Source organism: Schistocerca nitens, chromosome 1, assembly GCF_023898315.1.
Source record: "Schistocerca nitens isolate TAMUIC-IGC-003100 chromosome 1, iqSchNite1.1, whole genome shotgun sequence".
Lineage (NCBI taxonomy): Eukaryota > Metazoa > Arthropoda > Insecta > Orthoptera > Acrididae > Schistocerca > Schistocerca nitens.
The window spans coordinates 889,553,264-889,579,938 of NC_064614.1; the positions used below are offsets into that span (position 1 = coordinate 889,553,264).

At 43.8% G+C, this 26,675-nt stretch overlaps 1 protein-coding gene across 6 annotated transcripts in view; it reads left to right on the top strand.

The window, feature by feature from the left end:
• Window positions 1-26,675, top strand: part of LOC126191653 (inositol-trisphosphate 3-kinase homolog) — a 524,458-nt gene that overhangs the window by 477,038 nt on the left and 20,745 nt on the right. The window contains exon 1 of one of the 6 annotated variants that reach the window (XM_049932546.1): window positions 10,402-10,624. The exons of the other annotated variants lie outside the window; for them this stretch is intronic. Coding sequence (XP_049788503.1) covers window positions 10,541-10,624 — 84 coding nt within the window. The 5' untranslated portion in view covers window positions 10,402-10,540. Of the gene's footprint in view, window positions 1-10,401; window positions 10,625-26,675 lie in introns of those variants that run through there. 6 annotated transcript variants of the gene reach the window in all.

Sequence of the window (26,675 nt, forward strand, 5' to 3'; positions counted from 1 at the left end):
GAAGCCTAGGCTTTCTTTCACTACTGTCTCACAGTAAAGAATATCCTTCTATCCCGCTACCTTCTTCATTTTTGCGTATCGTTGTATCACCACCGATTACATGCCACCTTCCATACTTCCTGCAGATAAAACACCTATATTGGTGAACGTCTGTTTCTGCTAAAGCTCATAGCCTGCCGTAAAAGATTATAAAGTATTCACATATAGAAGAAACGCATTGGATCCCGCGATAAAGGTGCAAACAAGCACACACTACCTGACTTCATGTATCGTAGCGTAAGCTAAAAATCTTTACGTTGAATTACGCTCTGCATAGATTGGAGAGGTTATATCTAGTTCACTTTCTTAGGTTTATCACGTAAACCATAAAAATGCCTCTGTTCGGCTTGTCCATTTTTTTACCTTTTTTCATCGTCAGTCGGCAGCTTGAGTGTCACAGTCGTACGATGAACCCAGTTCAACGAAGACTGGGTAGTCAGCCGTGAATTTACCGAAGGAACCATCCCAAGATTCAGTTGACGTGATGTATGGTAAGCCAAAACACAAAATCGCGTGCTCTCCCAGTTCTGTTTGTTACCCAATGAACTACCGTGTTGTTGCTAAGAACTTCTTATAGTTAATACCGTTCGAAACAGCCTTGTTTCGATAATCAGGATTCAAGTGATTTCATTGTGTACAAACTCATAAGCTTACGGACAGAACATGAGTCTATTTCATCCAAACTGAAACGTCTTGAAGAGTCTTGGCAATAGCTGCAACTTGCTGAGACATGAACTAAACGAAAGTCCAGGTATACGAAACATCGGTTTTCAACATCATCTGCTTTAAAACTGGTACACGTCAGCTAATCCTTCGCTTGCTGAAATTCACATGTTACAGGGATACTTCACACACTACTTTTCTGTAGGATCTGTGGTTACCAAGGAGTCGAAAATATAGCAGAAGAAAAAAATCATCACTATAAGCGACAGACTCGTCTCGTGAGAATTAGCAACTGTCTGGACATTTACTATAATTCCCAGTTACACTTTTAAATTAGATTTAGTGAAAACTTCTACGTAATTATACCTTCTGTAATTTTAACAAGACCTCTCTTTTTAAACTCCTGACGTTCTTCTCCCGCCCTCTCCCCCCCCCCCAAGCACACCCCGCTTCCTTTTCCCCTCTCCCAATCACTTTCACTCCATTTCGCCCTCCCCCTTTCCTTCCGACATATACCTCTTTAAAACATTGACCACAGCTGCAGAACAACACAGTACTCTAACGTGTGGTTCTCAACAGACAAGACAGGTTGCTGACGCAACTACTTAGATAAATCCCAAATATACGTACGGTTCTTTTTTCTATTTATTGTAAAATATTGGCATGCACTTAGTTTCACTTTGTTTCAGATCTGAAAATAATCTTGAGTGATCGAAACATATAATCTAATTAAAAATTTCGGCTGAAATGTTTGCGGTTAGAGAGGCTTCGGATTTGAAGGATAAAGCAAATGGCTTCGGATTTGAAGGATAAAGCAAATGGCTCGATGGACGGCATCATAAAGAAAATGGATAAAAATAAAAGAGAGAGAGAGAGAGAGAGAGAGCTACTCTCCACATGGTGAAGAAAACGTAGCTCCCCGGTACTGTTACAAGAGCAGTTGAAAATATGACGTTGTCCTGGAGAAATCATAAATCTCAAAGCAAGAGCGCGTAACCCAGTTTTCCTTCCGCACAAAAACAGTTCATTAACGTCAGCACAACCAGAGAGAAAAAAACTTTCACGCGATGTTTCGGACAATACAAACACGACTGCAAAAAAGAATTTCTTCCAGTTTTGGCTTTGAGTTTGATGTTCTGTTAATAAAAGAAATTGGTTTCTGATTTTTGTGTGTGTGTGTGTGTGTGTGTGTGTGTGTGTGTGTGTGCGCGCGTGTGTGCGCGCAGTGATCGAGTAGAGAGAGCTTAACGGTCACAACGGGTAGTTGAAATGCTGGATTTCGTGACCCGAACCCCAAGTCCATAATATGGATACGAATATTCATTGACGTTACAGCAAAGCCATGATGGAAAACCATTGATGTCACTGAGCGGACCTAGGTTCGAAATTGTGCAGATGACGGACGGAGTTATCTACGAGTTTGCTTCGTTCGTATAGAACTCGTCACATCAGATAACAGACTGGTGTAAGTGTTCTGCGTATCGTTGACGCATAAGGAACCTGTCAGACTTTCGAAACTCTTCGTTGTTTGGCATTGTTTGTGCCTGGTGGTGTTGCAGTACAGCACGTGCCTGGGAACAGAGAGATCGCAGTATCGAATCCCGGCCGGCCCAAGGAAATTTTCGGCCCACCTTTAATTTAACCTTCATCTCTCAACGTTGCGAGGAATCGCCCGTAGCGACAAGTGGTTCGGATTCGACGTTAAACTATATGCCCTTTTGCCTCGGTTGTGTAATTGGGATAGGTTAGGGTTGCGTAAGTCGCCGACGTGGCTTTCGATTGAAGGGCTTTCACCAGGCTATTATTATTATTATTATTATTATTATTATTAATGATAATAATAATAATAATAATAATAATAATAATGATATCATTATAATATCATTATTTGTGAAGGCTGACCGTAACTTCTGTTGGCATGCTTCTCTGGAATGTGAAACTGAAACATAGCGTTTATACCGGTGTAATATAAAATATTCGAGCGTCAGGTTCATAATTTCAGCCTCCTTAATTTCTGCTCTGCTACTCGCCATTTCAGAATTACAGATAACCACGTAATTCATGTAAATTGCCCAGATTTAAATCATTGAAGTAGGGTCAGTTATTCCGCACCCCACCGCCGCTCTCTCTCTCTCTCTCTCTCTCTCTCTCTCTCTCTCTCTTGCAGAGGCGCGCGCACGTATTTTGAATGTAAGAATGGTGCTTTTTTATTACTGTTGAAAGTATTTATCTGCCTGAATTCAGAAACATTTGAAAGAAAGAGTGTAGCACTGATGTGGTCTAAGTTAATTCTTACAAACAGTAACAAAATAGCAATGACGCACTGTTAATGACGGTAATATCGCCGTTATTGGTTTCGAATGACAGACTCGTCATCAGATGGCCGTTCACGTATATTTGTTCATTGAAATTACGTTACATATAAGACGTCGACTGTTCCTGGCTGTGGCGAAAGTTTCCTTGGGAGAACATGACAGCACGAATTTATATGATAAAAATGCTATTTTACTTAAATGTGACTTCTTATGAGCTTTTAACAGTTGTTCGTAGATGATATTTTACTTTTTATAAGAATAAACTTGTATGTTTGCTCAGCTGCGGTCTCACTATGTCAATTTTCAAAAAACTGGGAATACGAATTTTGTTCATGCGGAATAAGTACAGTTTATCCCTCGAGGTTAGACTTCACAATGAGTGCTGCTTGAACATCTGCTCAGGATGAATATAATGACTTTACCTGGGTATCTCCAATCGTTTGTGAACCAGAATAATTCAGGAGCCAGCCACAGGTAATGTGACCACAAGGAGTTCAGAGGGATGTCCATGCTTTGCCAAATAACTAATCGAAACTGATTTGCGTGCAGTCGCTTTATCGTCTTGGTGTACGCTATGATTACTTTGCCGTTAATAAAAGACTGAGCAGTGTGGAGCAGCTGCTGGCAGTGTATACGCAGCTGCACCTGGGGAGGTGGCGCAGTGACAACACACTGGCCCCGCATTCGGGAGGATGGCTGTTCAAATTCCCTTACGGCCATCTAGAATTAAGTTTCCGTGTTTTTCCCTAAATCTATTAAGGGGAATATCAGGTTGGTGGTTATGAAAAGCACACGCCCAGTATCCTCCTCTATCCTTACCCGAATACGGGCTTGTGCTCATGATTATATTTCTCGTAGTATCACCTTTGGAGAGAAGAGAACCACTTGTATGAATATCAAGAGCTCAGATGGAAACCCAGTTCTAAGCAAAGAAGGGAAGGTAGAAAGATGGAAGGAGTATATAGAGGGTTTATACAAGGGAGATCTACTTGAGGACAATATTATGGAAATGAAAGAGGATGTAGATGAAGACGAAATGGGAGATAAGATACTGCGAGAAGAGTTTGACAGAGCACTGAAAGACCTGAGTCGAAACAAGGCCCCGGGAGTAGACAACATTCCACTAGAACTACTGATGGCCTCGGGAGAGCCAGTCATGACAAAACTCTACCATCTGGTGAGCACGATGTATGAGACAGGCGAAATACCCTCAGACTTCAAGAAGAATATAATAATTCCAATCCCAAAGAAAGCAGGTGTTGACAGATGTGAAAATTACCGAACTATCAGTTTAATAAGTCACAGCTGCAAAATACTAACGCGAATTCTTTACAGACGAATGGAAAAACTGGTAGAAGCTGACCTCGGGGAAGATCAGTTTGGATTCCGTAGGAATGTTGGAACACGTGAGGCAATACTGACCTTACGACTTATCTTGGAAGAAAGATTAAGAAAAGGCAAACCTACATTTCTAGCATTTGTAGACTTAGAGAAAGCTTTTGACAATGTTGACTGGAATACTCTCTTTCAAATTCTGAAGGTGGCAGGGGTAAAATACAGGGAGCGAAAGGCTATTTACAATTTGTACAGAAACCAGATGGCAGTTATAAGAGTGGAGGGGCATGAAAGGGAAGCAGTGGTTGGGAAGGGAGTGAGACAGGGTTGTAGCCTGTCCCCGATGTTATTCAATCTGTATATTGAGCAAGCAGTAAAGGAAACAAAAGAAAAATTCGGAGTAGGTATTAAAATTCATGGAGAAGAAGTAAAAACTTTGAGGTTCGCCGATGACATTGTAATTCTGTCAGAGACAGCAAAGGACTTGGAAGAGCAGTTGAACGGAATGGACAGTGTCTTGAAAGGAGGATATAAGATGAACATCAACAAAAGCAAAACGAGGATAATGGAATGTAGTCAAATTAAGTCGGGTGATGCTGAGGGAATTAGATTAGGAAATGAGACACTTAAAGTAGTAAAGGAGTTTTGCTATTTAGGGAGTAAAATAACCGATGATGGTCGAAGTAGAGAGGATATAAAATGTAGACTGGCAATGGCAAGGAAAGCGTTTCTCAAGAAGAGAAATTTGTTAACATCGAGTATAGATTTAGGTGTCAGGAAGTCGTTTCTGAAAGTATTTGTATGGAGTGTAGCCATGTATGGAAGTGAGACATGGACGATAACTAGTTTGGACAAGAAGAGAATAGAAGCTTTCGAAATGTGGTGCTACAGAAGAATGCTGAAGATAAGGTGGGTAGATCACGTAACTAATGAGGAGGTATTGAATAGGATTGGAGAGAAGAGAAGTTTGTGGCACAACTTGACTAGAAGAAGGGATCGGTTGGTAGGACATGTTTTGAGGCATCAAGGGATCACAAATTTAGCATTGGAGGGCAGCGTGGAGGGTAAAAATCGTAGAGGGAGACCAAGAGATCAATACACTCAGCAGATTCAGAAGGATGTAGGTTGCAGTAGGTACTGGGAGATGAAGAAGCTTGCACAGGATAGAGTAGCATGGAGAGCTGCATCAAACCAGTCTCAGGACTGAAGACCACAACAACAGTATCTCCTTTAAATTGTACTTCGCAGCAAAGGCATATTCAGGGTATTTGTAAGTCCTTACATTAAACATCTAGGGGTGATATATCACAACTTTTGTTACAGACAAAATGTCCACTGACGCTTCCCGGCTACACTAGCTGTCAAGTCGTGCTATACACCAGGCCCACCTACATCCACAGCATCAACTATGTACATGACAATTTCGCAATAATGGACATGTGATACACACATAGCTTATAGGTCAGGGGATGCCTCTTAACATCGTGTCGGACCTCCTTTTGTGCGGTATAGCACAGCAACTCAACGTGGCTTGCACTCAACAAGTCGTTGGAAGTTACTTGCAGAAACAGCGATGCCTGATGCCTCTGTAAGCGTCCATAGCTGCGAAAGTGTTGCAGGTGTAGAATTTTGTACACGAACTGACATCTCGATTATGCCCCATAAATTTTCGGTATGATTCACGTGGGGCAATCTGGATGGCCAAATATTCGCTCGAATTGTCCAGAATGTTCTTTAGACCAATAGCGAACAATTGTAGCCCAGTGACATGGCGCATTGTCATCCATAAAAATTCCATCGTTATTTAGGACCATGAATGGCTGGAAATGGTCTTCACGTAGCCGAACATAACTATTTTCAGTAAGTGATCGGTTCAGCTGGATCAGTGGACCCAATCCATGTAAACATATCCCACACCATTACGGAGGCATCATCGTCTTGTGCAAACTTTCTTAACAACTTGGGTCCGGCTTCGTGGGGTCTGCGCCACACGCGAAACATATCATCAGCTGTTACCAACTGAAATCGGAACACATCTGACCAGGGCAGGGTTTTCCATCGTCTGGGTCCAACTGTTGTCACGAACACAGAGACGCTGAAGGCAATGTCGTGTTGTTAGCAAAGGCACTCGCCTCGGTTGTCTGCTGCCATAGCCCATTAACGCCAAATTTCGCTGCACTGTACTAATGGATACGTTCATCGTACGTCCCACGTTGATTTCTGCAGTTAGTTCATGCAGTCTCACTTGTATTTTAGGACTGACAACTCTACGCAAACGCCTCTGCTCACGGTCGTTAAGTGAAGACGACGGCCACTGCGTTACCCGTGGTGAGAAGTAATGCGTAAAATTTGGTACCCTCGGCACACCCTTGACACTGTGAATCTCATAACATGAATTCCCTAACGGTTTCCGAAATGGAATGACCCATGCGTCTAGCTCCAACTACCATTCCGCGTTGAAAGTCTGTTAATTCCTGTCGTGCGACCATAGTGAAGTCGGAAACTTGTTCACATGAGTAATCTAAGTACAAATGACAGCTCTGCCAATACGGTGCCCTTTTATAATTTGTGTGCACGATACCACCGTCATCTTTGTATGTGAATCTCACTTTTGTCGCCTCAGTGTCTTCTCCCTGTCACATTAATGTGACAACCTCTCAGAAGCCTGAATAACCACCATTTGCAGCGCGGACCCCTGCTAGACGTTCGAGAAGAGAGTCATTGAGGTTCTAGAAGGTACCGACTAGTATGTGGAGTCGTGCCAATTCTAGTGCTGTGGCCAGCTGCGCTAGGTTTCCCAGTTGACGCGAACAGCTGGATCGAGATGGTCCCAGAGATTTTCGATTGGATTGAAATCCGGGGAGTTTTTTGGCGAGGGAAGTTCGGTAAAGTCATCCTAGGACCCTTCGAACCACGCACGCACACTGCGAGCTGTGGCACTATGCATTGTCCTGCTGGTAGATGCCATCGTGCCGAGGAAAAAGGAACTGCATGTCAAGTTGCGGTATTGGCGTGCAAGTCCCATCCTTCCTTGCCTATGAACAGCAGTCAGCGTGAGTGCTGAACCAGGCGCCTGCCGCGGAGGCCCCAGCAACGTACGCTGACTGGTCGTTGCGAAGACACTGTTGGTAGCCCCACTTGCTTCACTTGGGCGGTCGGTTCCTCAACAGTTTCACGTCTGTTCGCCCATACACACCTCCGCAGCTGTCATTCACCACTGTGGTTTCCTTAGTACACTGCACTGTTTTCCGCATCCCCCGACGCGCGTCGTATACCCTTCACTGATAATGCTGCTAGTCGCCGTCTGTGAGTGGCTATTCCACCTCCGCAGCTGTCATTCACCACTGTGGTTTCCTTAGTACGACAACAACTGCACTGTTTTCCGCATCCCCCGACGCGCCTTGTATACCCTTCACTGATAATGCTGCTAGTCGCCGTCTATGAGCGGCTATTCCACGTTGACACAGAAGATAGGCAGTGGACGCATTAAAGTTACTACACCATGTTTATACCATAATAAGCCTTAAAAGTCTGCCAGATTACGACAAAATAGTTCGAACTAGTTGCAGTAAAATAAAGTTTTACAGCAGCTTCGGTCGAAGAAACGCTGCAGCATACCTCCTTCAACGGGACCTTGACTGATGTTCAAACCAATTTTCGAGGTGATGACAGCTCTACTTCGTAACAGCTTTTTGGCGGTACATGTAAAAGTGTATTTACTTAGTATTGCTAAAGGTACTTCTGAAACAGGTCATCATTCCGTCCTTCACCCATACTATTCTAAATAGGCGTACGTTCTGTCTCGAATGACCAGGGGAATAATCTCGCGCAGTGGTGAAGTCACGGTACTCACATTTGGAAAGAGCCGGCTCCATATATCAGTTCAGGTATCACCCTTTAGTTTTCCTCAACTACTTGAGGTGAATGCCACAACATTACCCTTGGAAGGGCGATGATCGCCTTTCTGCCCCATTCTTGGAACAGCACCCCCTACTTTTATGCTCCGATCGTGGTGATTTCTTCTAATGAACTAGACGTAATTATTTCTTCCTTTCGGCCATCCTCGCAGAGAGCCGACAGACCGAAGCTACGGCACTCGTCCCGTCGCTTTAAACCACAAACGTTAAAGACGTTGATCGGTGGCAAAGAGCATCGATAAATTGAATCTGTGGCCATGCGAGGATTTTGACGTGACGTTATTAGCTGCGTAGCGACGCCTGAGCGAGTTTATTAAAGAAACCGCCGGATTCCATGATTATTTGCCCAGGTTAAAACCGCTATCTCTGTTAATTAAATTCCTCGCAGACGAATTTCAACTGCTTCTTCTACCACTGAGACCAAAAAGGATGAAGTCGACGCTAGAGTTTCGACATTTTTATAACGTATGGTGTGATCGGTATCGATACAGTGTTGTGCCACAGACGATTTCTTGGGCTATGACTGCGAAGTGTACGTGCGGTGCTCCATGCATCTATGGCGGGTTGTACGGAAGGCCACACTCGCAGGGAATCTTGTAAACCACAGCCTTGCGGAGTTTCGAGTCATCTTTGACGGAAACCAAAAGTGCTGTCGTCTTCGGTGGTGGACGAAAAATCACTCTGCGTCAGTTTTTAATTGTAGCACTACGTGTTTCGTGACTCTCACCATCATCTTCTACATCTACATCCATACTCCGCAAGCCACCTGACGGTGTGTGGCGGAGGGTACTTTGAGTACCTCTATCGGTTCTCCCTTCTATTCCAGTCTCGTATTGTTCGTTGAAAGAAAGATTGTCGGTATGCCTCTGTGTGGGCTCTAATCTCTCTGATTTTATTCTCATGGTTTCTTCGCGAGATATACGTAGGAGGGAGCAATATACTGCTTGACTCCTCGGTGAAGGTATGTTCTCGAAACTTCAACAAAAGCCCGTACCGAGCTACTGAGCGTCTCTCCTGCAGAGTCTTCCACTGGAGTTTATCTATCATCTCCGTAACGCTTTCGCGATTACTAAATAATCCTGTAACGAAGCGCGCTGCTCTCCGTTGGATCTTCTCTATCTCTTCTATCAACCCTATCTGGTACGGATCCCACACTGTTGAGCAGTATTCAAGCAGTGGGGGAACAAGTGTACTGTAACCTACTTCCTTTGTTTTCGGATTGCATTTCCTTAGGATTCTTCCAGTGAATCTGTCCGGCATCCGCTTTACCGACGATCAACTTTATATGATCATTCCATTTTAAATCGCTCCTAATACCTACTCCCAGATAATTCACGGAATTAGCAGCTTCCAGTTGCTGACCTGCTATATTGTAGCTAAATGATAAAGGATCTTTCTGTCTATGTATTTGCAGCACATTACACTTGTCTACATTGAGATTCAGTTGCCATTCCCTGCACCATGCGTCAATTCGTTGCAGATCCTCCTGCATTTCAGTACAATTTTCCATTGTTACAACCTCTCGATATACTACAGCATCATCCGCAAAAAGCCTCAGTGAACTTCCGATGTTATCCACAAGGTCATTTATGTATATCGTGAATAGCAAAGGACCTACGGCTCTCTTCTGCGGCACACCTGAAATCACTCTTACTTCGGAAGACTTTCTCCATTGGAAATGGCATGCTACGTTCTTAAGGAGAAGAGTTGTGTGGCTATGTTCTTGGTGAATTTTCTACCTGAAGATGATGGTGGCCTCCCTTCCTTTCCCGAGCAGTCTAAAAGTGACTGGCGTAAGTCGTTTTTTTTTTCATCTAATTTCTGAGTAAAGTATGTTTATTTTGGTAGCTAGTTGCACCACCTAGAAGGAAGGCTTCTGTGAAATCCGAGTGGGTTGCATATGACCCGATGGCGGCGTTTGCGTCAGAGACGCGTTATCTGGGAGGTCGCGGGCCCTTCTGTTCCAAACTGTGACGTCCGTCCGATAGAGAAAAGAGGAGGGCCTGTTTTATGCGTGCTCTGCGGGAACGGCGGCGCCCCGCGATGCGATGCGCCCCGCCTCTGCGGTCGGCCGGACGGACAGAGCGAGACCGCTACACGCGGCCAGGGTAGGAGCGCTCGCGCGTCATCGCGTCCAGCCGTAGCGGACGTCTGAGCAGTGCGCGAGTTCCGTCCACGTCCGACGCACCTCCAGGCTCTGGCAGCGCAGACGGACTGGCGCCTATATGCTGTTCATCGCCCCGCTGCGACGATTGTTGCTCCGCAGTAACGATGCGAATCAATCTCAGTGTTGGCAACCTTATGGGGGCGTTTCCAGCGTTTTCATTGGTATGGACGTGCAAGCAGCAGACTAAGGTACTCGCAGCAGTTCAGCGTGCGTGCGTTCGTGTGTGTGTGTGTGTGTGTGTGTGTGTGTGTGTGTGTGTGTGCGTGTGCGTGCGTGTGTGCGTGTGTCCTCGGCGTTATTTTATAACATAGCAGTAGCCGCTCCCCCACCCGATTCTTTAAAGAATTGAATTCGACATCTACATCTACATGATTACTGTGCAATTCACATTTAAGTGCTTGGCAGAGGGTTCGTCGAACCACAATCATACTATCTCTCTACCATTCCACTCCCGAACAGCGCGCGGGAAAAACGAACACCTAAACCTTTCTGTTCGAGCTCTGATTTCTCTTATTTTATTTTGATGATCATTCCTACCTTTGTAGATTGGGCTCAACAAAATATTTTCGCATTCGGAAGAGAAAGTTAGTGACTGAAATTTCGTAAATAGATCTCGCTGCGACGAAAAACGTCTTTGCTGTAATGAAATCCATCCCAATTCGCGTATCATATCTGCCACACTCTCTCCCCTACTACGTGATAATACAAAACGAGCTGCCCTTTTTTTGCACCCTTTCGATGTCCTCCGTCAATCCCACCTGGTAAGGATTCCACACCGCGCAGCAATATTCTAACAGAGGAAGAACGAGTGCAGTGTAAGCTCTTTAGTGGACTTGTTGCATCTTCTAAGTGTCCTGCCAATGAAACGCAACCTTTGGCTCGCCTTCCCCACAATATTATCTATGTGGTCTTTCCAACTGAAGTTGTTCGTAATTTTAACACCCAGGTACTTAGTTGAATTGACAGCCTTGAGAATTGTACTATTTATCGAGTAATCGAATTCCAACGGATTTCTTTTGGAACTCATGTGGACCACCTCACACTTTTCGTTATTTAGCGTCAACTGCCACCTGCCACACCATACAGCAATCTTTTCTAAATCGCTTTGCAACTGATACTGGTCTTCGGATGACCCTACTAGACGGTAAATTACAGCATCATCTGCGAACAACCTAAGAGAACTGCTCAGATTGTCACCCAGGTCATTTATATAGATCAGGAACAGCAGAGGTCCCAGGACGCTTCCCTGGGGAACACCTGATATCACTTCAGTTTTACTCGATGATTTGCCGTCTATTACTACGAACTGCGACCTTCCTGACAGGAAATCACGAATCCAGTCGCACAACTGAGACGATACCCCATAGGCCCGCAACTTGATTAGAAGTCGCTTGTGAGGAACGGTGTCAAAAGCATTCCGGAAATCTAGAAATACGGAACCAACTTCAGATCCCCTGTCGATAGCGGCTCGTGTGTAAAACGGCATATCTCCCGAATCATATGGCGTACAATGACGTAATATTTTAGGTACGTTCACTGGTATATGTGAATACTGGCTGCAAAATGTGTTGAGAATAGAGCTAGTGGCGAATAAGTAATAAATCAAAACGTCATTCCTGACTTGCAGTTTTACTGCATGAACAGCGAAAGTGTAGTTAGCGACAATAATTTTTTCTTGAATCATTTTGTAGGCTGTGGCAGCGAGAAACGGTTTCGAAAAGAATTGAAATTATATGTAAGGTTTGTTGGAAGTCGCTAAATGTTCTCAGTCTCAATTACTGGATGAACTGTATTCTGGATAATTTGCACGCCTTGAGGCACGGTACACTGTTTCAAGTGTAGTACGTGCCTTATTGTTTTAAACTTTTAACTTAAGACCATAGCTCTTAACGAGTAGATTTTCACAACAATGTTAATTTTTAAATTCGACCAATATCTGTACGAAATACTGACAGTCGTATTTTTGTTGCCCCTGCAAGACGTTAAAAGGCAACTTACAACTAGGACCTGCGCCGGGTTAGCCGTTTAGTAATGTAGATTAAAAATATAAACTATTTTGACCCACGTTATGCTTACGGATGTTTAGCCGAGTCGTTGATACCGTTTTTCCGCGTGTACGCATAGCAACACAACTCTCAGCGCCTGAAGACGAAGAACTGGCCCGTTCGTCGAAATATCCAGAGAAATGGAATCAACAACTCTGCTGACTGGACGTCATTAATCAGTCTCGCCGAGGAAACTTGAGAGTTAGTATCTTTGAGACCTCTTTAAGGAGGATACGAGTTCGCCAGCCACTTATCCCGTCCCTTAAACACACTTTAAAATGTTGTAGTCTTATATTAGGAAAAGTTAAATAAAGTCGCCAGCAAACTAATATATTCACTCCCCATTATTTTCATTATCAGTAAAAATCTTGTTTGATGATGATGATTTTAGGGTTCCGCGCCTCAATCTGTAACAACGGAACCTTTATAGGATCGCTTTCTTGTCCGTCTGTCCGACTGTTAAGGTCCCTTTTTCTCAGGAACGAGTAGACGTATTAAGTTCAGATTTATTGTCGCGTATTAAGGTCTATGGTTCCTTGGCGGTGTAAAAATTGTAAGCTTCTAAGTCAATGCAATTAAAAAATATATCCGTTTATGTCACTATTTTAATACTCGAAAACTCATTCCTCGGAACTTACAGGGTACTTACCGCTGACCTTGAATCATTAAATTTGACAAAAAGCCAGGTTTCGCAGCTCAAGAAAAGGAAAAAATCTGAAAGTGTTGTTTGAAATTATATAACACGAAAAATATTTTTGTCATTTTTATCCGCCTGTCGGTCTTTTAAGGCCTTTTTTATTTTTTTAATCTAATTTTATTTTTTCAGGAACGAATAAATGCATCAAGTTCAAATTTGTCACATGCTAAGGTCGATGGTCTCTTGGCGGTACAAGATTTTAAGTATCAAAGTCAGTGGACCCAAAAGTTATGGCCATTTATGTCACATATTTAGAAGTTCGTAAACTCACTCATCAGAACCTGCAGAGTACTTACTGTTGACATAGAACCATGAAATTTGGTAAAAAGAAAGGTTTCAGAGTACAAGTCAAGGGAAAAGCTCCGAAATTGTTAATTTTTCTTTTGCCATTTGTTATTCGATTTCAAACTCGAATTTAAGACATTCTTGAAAGTCTTGGAGTCCCTGAGACCGATATCTTGACAGTATCAATGTCGACAACAGGCAAAAATCGTGAAGACCCTCGATTCCCGGAATGGATACAGTGTCTATGTGCACATATTAAAATTCGTATGGAAACCTCAGTGCCCGTGTCTTACAGGAACGTAGCCAATTTTTTGTTTTCCTGTAACAACCAGGTTTTCATACTATTTCTATTTTTATGTCAGACTCGTTCCAGAAACCGATCAAGCTGTAATGGGAGGACGTGTCAGATGCTACGACAGTCGCCAAAATCTCAAAGATTTCCCTTGTTCGCCCCAGTCGGCACTTTTTCTTTGCGAAAAGTGTGTGGCGTTGTGTTTTAAGTACTTTGTCAGGGCATGTCTGAGAGTGTGCGTAGTATGGTCGAGCAGGGTGTGCGCATACCCATGAATGTGGCTTCAATGCTGCGGAGTGGGAAAACGTACCGAAGATTAAAGATCTCTCTATAGTGCCATCACGAACTGTTCGAGACAAAGGTGTTGTCACTCCAGGTGGTGCATACTTTGCTTGACTGGACTTGGGATATAATTCAGTGTCGTACTTATGTTCTTCGCGGCGAGGAAGAAAACCGGGGCAGGGGGGGGGGAAATGAAAACTATGCTGTTGCACTGCCGAAGAGTCGTAGTATGATGTGAAAATCAGTTATAATTATCCCAGTGTGTGTGTGTGTGTGTGTGTGTGTGTGTGTGTGTGTGTGTGTGTGGATTTAGACACTTTCGGGAGTTTCGTTACAAGCATTTACTTGCACGAATGGTGCAGAAGCTTAGTCGGAAGTTGTGAACTGTTTGTTGGAGCCGCTGTCTAGCGATGTAAGACGTACAGTTTACTCCAATTTCCCGTGCGCGGAGGAAGAGCTCTCCCTTCCACAGTAACCATATCGGTGTGGTTTGCGGTGAAAGGCGTTGCGACAATTGACGACACTAGTGCGTCATTGGAGGGTCCTATTCCCGGACGGCTTCTGCGCAAGCGGCATTGCGGTACTGTGCGGTTGCACCTGTGCGTGCCACTGCGGAACTTAATCCAAGCGTACAGCCGTGCCCTATCTGAAAGACATGTCGGCACGCTGCTCAAATTTGTGCTTTAGCCTCATTCCATCTACCCCTCCCTCCCACCCACCAGCCAACTCGTTGTCTCAGGTTTGTGTGTCGATGCCAGTGACAGCATTGTGGGGACAGTTTGAGTCATCGCAAACACATCGTAAAACTCAGATGGACTGGCGGAGCACGCTCTTGCATCGCCCTGCATGAAATAACGGTAGTTTTCGTTGTTAATTCTCTGGGAGAGAGCATTGTAGTATATTAGTCATATATCTATCTGAAGGTACGGTTTGGAGGAAAATGAGGCCAGGAATTCGCGTTGCGCTGATTGCACACCAAACTCCTCCCTTCACGCTGAGGTTCTTGGAGTAACAGATGAGGATTTTAAGAACTCCAAGGTCGACAGTTTTGCAAGTTCACGTACTCCGATAAATGTGGTCGTGCTTCATCAAGGTGTGGCAGGGAAGAGGATCAGTCCCACTGGCCGGCATCAGAGTGCAACACCTAGTTGCTGTACGGTCAGTCGATGCTCTACCGTTACTTTGTCAGCTTTTAGTTTGAGTTCGTGCACAGTTTTTTGAGTAGATGGTGCAGACATAGCAATCTGAAGTGCTAGTGCTAAAGGCCGTAACAACTTTCTCGGCCTCGTCACGATACACCACCTGCTAAAGTGCGGGGAACGGGCTGGAGCGCATGCTGCGATCGGAAACTGCCTGCCCGGTATTGTTTCCCACGGAATGCCGTACACGGCGCTTGCGTCTCAGCTTTAACACACTGTACGTTAAGATGTAACGACCATCTGCTTAGCGTCCCAGGAAGAGCATTTAACTCATTTTGTTTGTTCAAGGATTGAAAAGCACTTGGCGCTGACTTCAGTTGAGGATTCAAATAGTTCTGTATTTCACAGTCGTGCTGGTGCCATGCGAAATGTATCAGTTTCTTGATATACGTTATAATTCCTATTGTTATACCCATATACATTATAAGGGATACAATCAGGTTTGAATCGAAGCTTTGCGGAAGGCACATTCATACTACCAAGTTTGAATCGGTTTCATTTTCTCGTGGTATTGTCTATAGAACACCTGAATGCTTCCTACTCATTTGTCGATTGTCGTTAAATTAAACCACATAAGCATTTTAATTTAAACGTCGGCTCGTCCATGATCGATAAGCATTTTCGCTGTTTCCGGAGTCAAACTTTCATCTTACACCAGTCTTTATGTTGTCACTTTACTTCTTGACAGAATAATATTGCTTGTCGAAGCCGGGCAATAGTACGGAGCCGCGCGCGGTAGCCACGAGGTTTAGGGCGCCTCGCCACGGTTCGCGCGGTTCCCCCCGTCGGAAATTAGTCGTCCTCCCTCGGTCATAGATGTGTGTGTTCTTCTTAGCATAGGAACTTGCCACAGATTTCAAATTTCACTAGTCCGGAATGAATTAAGTCTTCTGCAGGTAAACCTCTGACTAGGAGATCAATTGAAACAGAACTCAGTCTGACAGTGCCTCGCTCCTGCTCCTCCACTCTCCACTACACCTTTCCTGCTGGTCTGTCACCCTGTGTTTTGCAGAAGGGATGTGTGTGTGAGCTTCCTTCCTCCCCCTTCAGCCTTTCGTTAACCACACTTTCCTTCTAAGTTGTGCTTCACTGCCATTTACTTTTTTATGTAATTATTTTATACAACGGATGAAAGCAAAATAATCACTGCCTTCCTTCACTTGTAAGATGCAACTATTTGTTTTATTGACTAAACCGAAATATTATCTTTCTTTTATTAATGATATAATAAATTTACTTGCTTAAATTTAAAATTTCTTCGTTAGACGTAAAGTATTTCCGCGATGTTGTGCTCATAATTTTTATTAATGTAAGTAATTTTATTATTCTACATTAACATTTCTTCTTTGAATAATACTATGAGATCATCGGGCCTCCTCTACCATCCAGTGATTTACAGTATGTATACTAAAGTACCTACAGCTTAATTCGCATAACATTCAAAATACTGAATTATACGTCTTGAGGTGGTCCTTATTACTGTGTAAAGTAAAATTTTGTCGCTCAGTTCTTACTGAAAGAGGTAATGCACGTATTCTTGAGCTAAGTAGTACTGATACCATCTTATTAGGCAGTGTCTGAGCGATTCTCGGCTATTTCCTCTCTCGCTGGAGTCGTAGTCCAGCCGAGCTGAGAGAGGCTGCGCGCCGGCGAGGAAAGCCGCTCAGTGGCGCGTGGGAGCAGCGCGCCTCCTGTGACGTCAATGGCGGCGGGAAAGCGCGTTCCAGCGCCCGGCGACGCTCCCCTTCTGCGGACCCACCACCACCACTTTCCAGCCGAGCAAGTATCTGAAGACGAAAACGAACTTCGGAAACGGTTCTTCGCTGTCTTGTTTACGTGTTAAGGCCCGAATTGGAGAGCTGAAACACTTGTGCGGAGTGAAGCTTCTGTGAGAGACATTTCTGCGGAGCGCGGGGTTCTTGCTGGGATGTGCGGCTTTTCGCAGGTGGTTGTGGTGACAGATTGATCTGTAGCTTAACCAGAGATCTAGATTATGTTGGTAGGTGATAGTTTAGCTGTGAATTAGCGAGGACTACGAAATCTAGGATACATTGGAACGTGATAGTTTATTTGAAAGTTGACAAAGGCAACGAATGTGAAGGAAAGAAACTACTGAATTGTCCTGGGCTCCGCAGAAATGTTAACACATTCCATATCCCACCGCGCGGGGTAGCGTCGCGGTCTAGGGCGTCTTGTCAACGGTCCGCGCGGCTCGCCCCGTCGGAGGTTCGAGTCCTCCCTCGGGCAAGGGTGTGTGTGTCGTCCTTAGCGTAAGTTAGTTTAAGTTAGATTAAGTAGTGTGTAAGCTTAGGGACCGATGACCTCAGCAGTTTGGTCCCTTAAGACCTTACCACAAATTTCCAAATTTTTTTCTGTGTCCGCACAAGTGTCGCTCCGCGCAACTGTCACACATTACTGAATCGGCTATGCTAGCCCGATCAGCTATCGACGTTTTAGTTGTCCACATCTACTGCTATGCAAGTCACTGTGAAGTGCATGGCAGAGGCTACTTCCCATTGCACCAGTCAATAGTTCGTCTTCCCCTTCAATTCGCGTCAGGAGCATGGGAAGAATGATTGCTTAAGCCGCGTTCCCTAATGAATTATTGTAATCTTGTATTCGCGATACGTACTGGAGCGGTCCGTAGGGGGTTGTATGTTGCTACATTACTATCTTAAAGCTAGCTCTTGAAACTTTGAAAGAAGGCTTTCGCAAGTTAGCCGGCCAGTGTGGCCGTGCGGTTAAAGGCGCTTCAGTCTGGAACCCCGTGACCGCTACGGTCGCAGGTTCGAATGCTGCCTCGGGCATGGATGTGTGTGATGTCCTTAGGTTAGTTAGGTTTAATTAGTTCTAAGTTCTAGGCGACTGATGACCTCAGAAGTTAAGTCGCATAGTGCTCAGAGCCATTTGAACCATTTTCTTTCGCAAGTTACTTTGCGGCATTGCAGGTTTTCAGAATCTCTTTGACAGTCTCCCAGGGGTCGAAGAAACGTGCGACCATTCGTGCTGTCGTCCTTTGTATACGTCCACTATCCTATTTCGTAAGGGCCCCACAAGCTTGAGCAGTGTTCTAGGATGGGCGGCACGAATGTTTCGTAAGCATTTTCTTAATATCCTGCTGATGAACTGATTTCGACCACCTGCTTTACTTAGAGCTGATCATTACATTTCATATCCTTACACAAATTGTTGTAACCAGTACCTTACGTGTATTGGAAAATGACGTAACCATACCAACCTACTCTACCGATTTAGGCAGGAGACTCAGATTTTCCACTTTTCTCCAGCCTCCAGATTAGACCATTATATTTCCCGTTTTTTTTTAAATAATTATTGTCGAACCTAATACATTTGTTTTGAACACCCGCCATTTCAGCTTTGCTAAACGGTCAGAAGTCTTGTGCTCATTAATCATCGTTATTCAATGTACGTATTCTCGCCCATTTTGTTGAGTGTCTACTCGTGTTGTGCTCTGGTTGGACTTGTTTGTTTGTTGTCATTATGCTTAAGTGCAGTCGCTTATTATTCAGCGTTTTTATAGTCGGTCTAAATCTTTAGAATGAATGTTTGAGAGTTTTATTTTGTTACCGGAATCCCGAAAAGACTTTATTTTTGTATAAGCGGTCATTTCACAAGCACCATAATCGTAATATTCATAGTATTAAGACGTTGAAATGAGATGATTAAAACTTATGGTCGAAGTGTTATGACGGAAATAAATAGGTTAACTGTTTTCTGTGCACCACGCACCAGTCCGCTATAGGTAAGTGGTTGCCTTTTCCTTATATTACGAATCAACATCTTGCGATAGTCTCAGTGAAGTCATTTTCGTTTTTATAGATGTTTATTGCTTTGTGACGTGATTGGGAAAGACACATCAGTTGTCTCGAGATTATAGTGAAACTGAGCCGCGGTTTTTTGTCATTTGCACCTCCAGATTTTTAAAACTGAATCTCCCGATTTTTGAAAGTTGGCATCTATGCGTAACGATGATGTGCTTTTGTGTCCACCGCGGAACACACAAAAATTGGTTTCTAATCGGCAACAACTTTATTTGTATGAGTTGGCTGATTCCAGTTGACTCATTGATTTTATAGGCCTAGGATACTACTGGTTTGCTTTTTATGGAGTGTATAATTTCACATTTTTGTACAGTGAAAGCTAGGCTTCTTTGATACCTTTATCTTATCAAGATAGGGCGAAATATTTTTTTAAGCTGCATGAAGTGCGAAAAATCTTAGATTATAAATCCTGGTCATTGATATAAAATATTGTCAATTGTTTAGCACAAACTGCCTATGAAAATTAGCTGTTCTGATGGCTTCAACCTGATAAAATGGTTGAGTGTTTGCATTGGAGCGAAAATTGATTCTGAAAGAGGAAATCCAGCAGCTAGGACATCATCTCCAAAATCGGTATTGCAGTGTTTAGACGACGTGTCCGAAGCGGCATTGGGAAATCGGTTTGCAAAAACCGAGTTTGGACTCCTCTTGTAAATGTAGCATCTGAAACGTAATGTTATCGAGTGTGCCACTCCATTGTGCTACGACCTTGCCTTACCCATTATGTAACGGTTGTTGGATGGCCTCCGGTTATTTTAATATACGGTTACACAGGAACTTAACGAACAGAGTTCCATGCTTTTACCTTAAAATGGATGTTACAACTACTTTAACGTACTAGGCGTGAAAGGTGAGACAGACCTGGATCAAATTCACTCATTGGACTGACGACTATTGACCTCGTGCAGCAGTCTACTTGAATATGTCTTTTAGGATCTTTCGCACAATACTGTCTACGCAAATGCTGAGCTGATCCCGCATCTCCGACTCAGAAGCACATTCCATGAAAATATGAACAGTTGCACAACAAGGCTTACATTTCACTGATAAATTGCCGACAAGAAAAGCACCCAGCTACGAAATAGCTCTGCTACAGCCGTCAAACTTTCTGAAACCACTAAAATTCGGTCTAATGATCTTTCCGGAACTTGTGATCATTTCACGAAATAAAATTTCAACTGCAGACTAAAACAAATAAAAAAAGTCTGATTTGCTGGTCGCTGTAAATGAGAATTAATAAAATATGCAAGAGTTAGTTAATAATGCAACACTGTTTGCAAACATGAGTGTTTCAAGTCGCTCTAAAAAAATACAGAAATTATAATCGAATTGAATGACCTTCTTTCCCACGACTTATCTTAGAAAATAGATTAAGGAAAAGCGAACCTACGTTTCTAGCATTTGTAGACTTAGAGAAAGCTTTTGACAATGTTGACCGGAATACTCTTTTTCAAATTCTGAAGGTGGCAGGGGTCGAATACAGGGAGCGAAAGGCTACTTACAATTTGTACAGAAACCAGATGGCAGTTATAAGAGTCGAGGGGCATGGAAGGGAAGCAGTGGTTGGGAAGGGAGTGAGACAGGGTTGTAGCCTCTCCCCGATGTTATTCAATCTGTATATTGAGCAAGCAATGAAGGAAACAAAAGAAAAATTCGGAGTAGGTATTAAAATCCATGGAGAAGAAATAAAAACTTTGAGGTTCGCCGATGGCATTGTAATTCTGTCAGAGACAGCAAAGGACTTGGAAGAGCAGTTGAATGGAATGGATAGTGTCTTGAAAGGAGGGTATAAGATGAACATCAACAAAATCAAAGGATAATGGAATGTAGTCGAATTAAGTCGGGTGTTGCTCAGGGAATTAGATTAGGAAATGAGACACTTAAAGTAGTAAAGGAATTTTCTATTTGGGGAGCAAAATAACTGATGATGGTCGAAGTAGAGAGGATATAAAATGTAGACTGGCAATGGCAAGGAAAGCGTTTCTGAAGAAGAGAAATTTGTTAACATCGAGTATAGATTTAAGTGTCAGGAAGTCGTTTCTGAAAGTATTTGTATGGAGTGTAGCCATGTATGGAAGTGAAACGTGGACGATAACCAGTTTGGACAAGAAGAGAATAGAAGCTTTCGAAATGTGGTGCTACAGAAGAATGCTGAAGATTAGATGGGTAGATCACATAACTAATGAGGAGGTACTGAATAAGATTGAGGAGAGAAATTTGTGGCACAACTTGACTAGAAGGGATCGGTTGGTAGGACATGTTCTGAGGCATCAAGGGATCACTAATTTAGTGTTGGAGGGCAGCGTGGAGGATAGAACACTAGGCAGATTCAGAAGGAAGTAGGTTGCAGCAGGTACTGGGAGATGATGAAACTCGCACAGGATAGAGTAGCATGGAGAGCTGCATGTTACAAGTCTCTGGACTGAAGACAACAACAACAACAACAACAACAACAACAACAACCACCCCCAATATCTTGATCAGTGCGTTAAGTACCGAGGAGGAATTCCCGTCTGGCCACTTTAGTAGTGGAATCGTGTCAAACAGCGAATCGCGACACAGCACGGTCCAGAGCCGAGGTGACCTTGCGCCTCTGGCAGAACTGCCTGTGTCCCCCCCCCCCCCCCCTCCCCGCTCCCTTCCCCCATATCTCATTCTTTAAGGCAGCTACTATTTTAGTGTGATGTACAATAAGGAGCAGATTTTATCTGATCATGGCAAATTGTTAATAATGCATAAGTTATTAATTAGAAATAAAAGAAAGGGGGTCAGAATTTAAGAGTTCAGAAAGTATTCCTTTCGAGGAATTGTGTTTTCATTGTAATTTTACGTAGCTTTTCCTTGCTTTGAGCGAAGTGAACTTAGTTATTACGTCATTTAAGTCAAGTTTAGCAAATGTGTAGGACTCTTCCGACAGTGCAGATAAATTTGACTGTCACCTTTCACCGATACTCGACCTTAAGTTTTTTTTTTTTTTTCTCGTCTCTGATAGTTTTGAAACTGCTTTCACAATTTACTGCAGTCACTTCCACTGTCATAAATATCCTGAAAGCTATTTCATTGTTTGGATAAGCATATCTTATCCTTTACTTTGAAACGCCTTTCATAATACCGTAATGGCATGCCGAGTGAACAATACTAGTCATCAGCTTTTTCACATGGAACTGTAAAGCAACTGTTGCGCAACTAGCTCCGCTGTATCTATATCTCTGCTTCGTTTTGCAGCAACATCACTTGCACATTTTTCAAGATGTGTACAGAGCTTTTTCGTACTGGAATTTAGCCTTATGAAATTGGGTGATATATGTGAGATCTATTTACACATTGAATTATTATTCCCTCAGATATTTCAAAGCGCTCTAGCTCAAACCATCACGGTCCCTTTCTCAGCCGACGCAAAACGGCAAAACTCGAAATCTTCGGTCAAAGAACATATTTCCTTCAGTAGCCGCTCTCCGATGACGACAACCATGCCGAAAAACATGATTTTGAGAAATACGTGTTTACACTTCAAGTATTTATCATATAAAAAGGGTCAAATCTTAAAACTTACGTGACATCATCGATGCCTGGTCGATAATAACTATCGCCCCGGCTATTGGATGGCCGCTTTCTGCTACTTTGACCTGATAAGCCCTCATTTTCGTCCTCAAAGCCCTTTTCGTCGCTGACCGGATCGCCGATGGCGTCTCTATTTTCACAGAATTGGCGCATTTCATCGCCGATTTTGATTTGAAAGGCAATAGTCACGTGCATTAATGCGGTATAGCCTACATTTAATTGACATACGGCCAAATTTGAAGCAATGTTGACAATTTCGGTTCGGCTGGATTGTATTTTTGGAGCGTATCTCCAAATAAACTTTCGTTCACACTTTGAATAAAACTGCCCAACAACGCTCCAGCAAAATCTAGTTTGCTCAAATCGGCTATAAATAGGGGCGACGGCATCGATAACAACGTGTGGCAATGACGTTTGGTGTTGCGCACGCGCGGCTTCAGACGCTCACAGTATCGTACCTTTTTGAAGGTCGCGCATAATATTTTGGGGAATAATATATATATAGCCGAATTCTGTAATAAAAAAATAGAGTTGTTTCGCCCTTTGCCCTGTCGTTTCCCCTTAACAACGATCAGTAATTTGGGATCGGAGGCCAACTTATCTTACCCTTACCACAGTTAGTGCATTGGTGGCTCGTAACATACTAATTTATGTAGGTTACTAATTAATAATAAGATCGCTACATATGCGGCAGTAGGTGGCGCCTCAGAACGTCTGAATTTGCTTTTGAGCAAAAAGATTTGACGACCACCGAGTTTACCCTTCGGTGAGGGGAAGGCAGCGCCGAGTCCTTCCCTCAGTACTTGCACAGTTGCCCGTGTTTTATGCTTGTGCGAAGATAGAACTGGCATACTCTTTTTTTTTAGTCTCATTTTGTTCGTTTTCGTTCGTTGAATCTGCTCGGGGCGTTCGTCGTTGGTTCGTTAACTCTGTTTTTTTATTACAGAGGGCAGTTACCCCTCTGACCGAACATTAGAACTGACACACTCAGAAATATTGGCAACGCCCGGAGACGAATGAATATCTTTAAACTAACGCCGACATTTTCCGCCAATGGCAGAACCAATAAAGAGTCAATCTGTCGTGGCCCAACTTTTGCGTATCCCTCCCGGTTAATTCCTAAACCGTCTTCTTCTTAGTCCACGTCTCTCTCTCTCTCTCTCTCTCTCTCTCTCTCTCTCTGGCGAGTTTCCGCACCCTTGTCTGGAGCCTATCTCGTCACCCCTTCGGTACGGCCGTGGCGCCGTCCTCTCGAGAGCTGTGCGTTGTCGCGCCCTGTCTGGTACAGCTGGTGGTCGGCGAGGCCAGCTTATCGTTATGGCTGCGGCACCGGCCCAGCAGCGGCGCGAGCGCGCAGCCCGCCTGTACGCGCTTCCGGCGGCTGCCTTATCGGCGCGGAGGCCGGACGAGTGTCTTGCGGCGCGCCATCGACATTTCCGGCGACCACGTACCCTAGCTGGCAGTGCGGCGGTGATTCAAAACGTTTCGTCAGCACCCTTTGACGCACGCTGGCCGGGAAGCCGCGTGCGTTCCTCGAAACTTTCGTGCCGCCGTCAGCGACAAAGCTGCGTAAGCTTCTGGCTGCCCGTTAAGTGTGTGCTAACTGCCACGCATGAACTGCTGTTCGCGACACCTCACTGTCACCTCACGCCTAATTAGTTTCCTTCCACTTGTGTCTAACTTGTTGGGAGAATCTGTAATCGCTTGCGAATGTCAGGCGACCCGACTTAGGTACGGGAGGGGGGTTACATGAACCTCCCCTTTCTAACTTAATACGATATAGCTTGTTACACTCCTGCACACTTTGCTGTTAGTTTTCTGTTATTTTAAAAAACGCGAATTGCGCCACTCTTATTACCAATCTTGTGTCCATTATAATCCGTATTAACCGAAGTTCGAACCGCGTGACCCTACGGAGGTTGGAATCCTGCCTCGGGCATGGATGTGTGTGATGTCCTTAGGTTACTTAGGTTTCAGTAGTTCTAAGTTCTATGGGACTGTTGACCTCTGATGTTAAGTCCCATAGTGCTCGGAGCCATTTGAGCCATTAACCGAAGTTCAAGGATCTGGATGATGCCCATTAAAGGGTGGTACTTAAATGACGAAAACGACAGACCCAGCCAGTGGCTGGAAACTGTCCAAGATGACGACGACGACGACTTAAATGACGAAAACAATTGTAGCTTAGACACTTCGATTTAATACGCTGCGGGCTTCAATAAAATCATTTTCCGCCAAAGTAACATAAATGAGAATACAGTGTGGAACACTAGAAGTAACTGAGAACCCAACATAAATTGCAATTAATTTACCCAAGTTTCTGGTGCGATCACCGATCGATTCTAGTGTTTTAATGTATCAGTTGTCACTTGTTACACGTATGGTAATGTTTGTTGATGGGAGAAATGCCGAGTTACACTTTTCACTGTAGGTCTCCCTGTATCTGGCAGGGTAAGTCACTTCATAGGTCGGAGGAAGGCAGCGGCATAATACCTCCAACAGGACCATGCCTAGTAAAGCACGGCGGAGTTCAAAACAATCTTCGGGTTGACGACTGATTTACTTATCACTTTCATAAGCGGGAGAGCGATCCTGTCTGTCAGCTAAGTAACTCTCTCATACACATATAAAACTGTTGCTTAGCTGACAGACGTGGCCTATTCCTCTCGCATAGCATCGAGGGAGCCGCCAAACTTAATGCCTCCACTTAACGCAGAGATTGGACGGCCAACACATCCTCTCTCCCTGAGATAGTCGGGCACAGTTTGTTGGGTAGTACCCAACATGTACTCTCATTGCTGTCCAAAACGTATTGACGAAAATTCCTCCCCCCACGATGGTCCTAAGAGCCACATCAGGGTCGAGTAATATTATGCTACTGTGCGTTAGGGACTCCTGTTACGGAGGCGACTATACGCGCTGTAGGAAGACTATCAGCGAGGTGGCGTATGGGAATCGATGGAAATCGAACTATACTGACCGGTATTTATTGCTTTCTATTCGTCTAGTAAGCATCATTGTGTTTAGCGAGTCTGCGTCCACGAAAGCGGAAGTGATGCTAAGAGTGAACAATCGCTAAATTGTTATATGTGTCAGAGTTTGAAATAAACATCTTCACTGACATTCAGGCCCATTAAACACAATGCTGTCTGCTAGCTAAATTTTGCAGCCAGCTCGAAGAAGTCAGTAACGGTTAGCACCATTCGATTTATATCGATTTGGCTATACCATTAGCAACCTCATTTCTAGTATTAATCTAATCTAATCTAATCTTAGAGCGCGCATAGGGAAAGGTACATTCGAAAATCTCTACCATTAATCTTTCGTTAGCAGTCAGCGGCATGAAAGGTTGGCTGGAACAATCCTGATAAATATCGATTGGATGAGGCAGTTTCTGAACATAACCAAGCCCACAGTAGCATTTGTTTATTGTTTTAGTTCTTTTTTTTGCTTTTGTACGTCTGTTATAGTGCGCAGGCATTACAGTACAGAAAAGTATACAGGGTGAAGAAAAATTCACGCACTCGGACTTCGCAGCGCAATTCCTATAATATTGGCAGTACAAAAATGTCTCTCGCAAAATTTCGTCCTGCACATTTTTCGGACAGTAAATGGACGTTACAGATCGGCAATCCGGCAACACTGTAATCTTGTGTACGGCAACTAAACCTGTTTTATATGTACCCTCCCCCTGTGATCCTATAGATTAATACTAACTGTTATTCTTGTCACATTCAGATCCATTACATCCGTTAGGGCCTCACATCACCAGTAGGGCTAGAAACGTGCTTTGCAAATAATTTCGAAGGGACCAGTGGGGGACAGTAGACAGAAAACAGGTTTGGAATCTAGTTGATGCAGTGGCACGAGACAATTCGCGTCCACGACGTACAAAAGGCTTCTTGAAAAGCTGTACGTCAATTTCTGTGTTTATAATACGTAAATGCAAATGTTTTGTAGAAGACCCACTGTAATCGTTGAATGACGATTAAGAAGCCAGATACAGTATCACGCAGATTACTTTTAGCAAATAAAA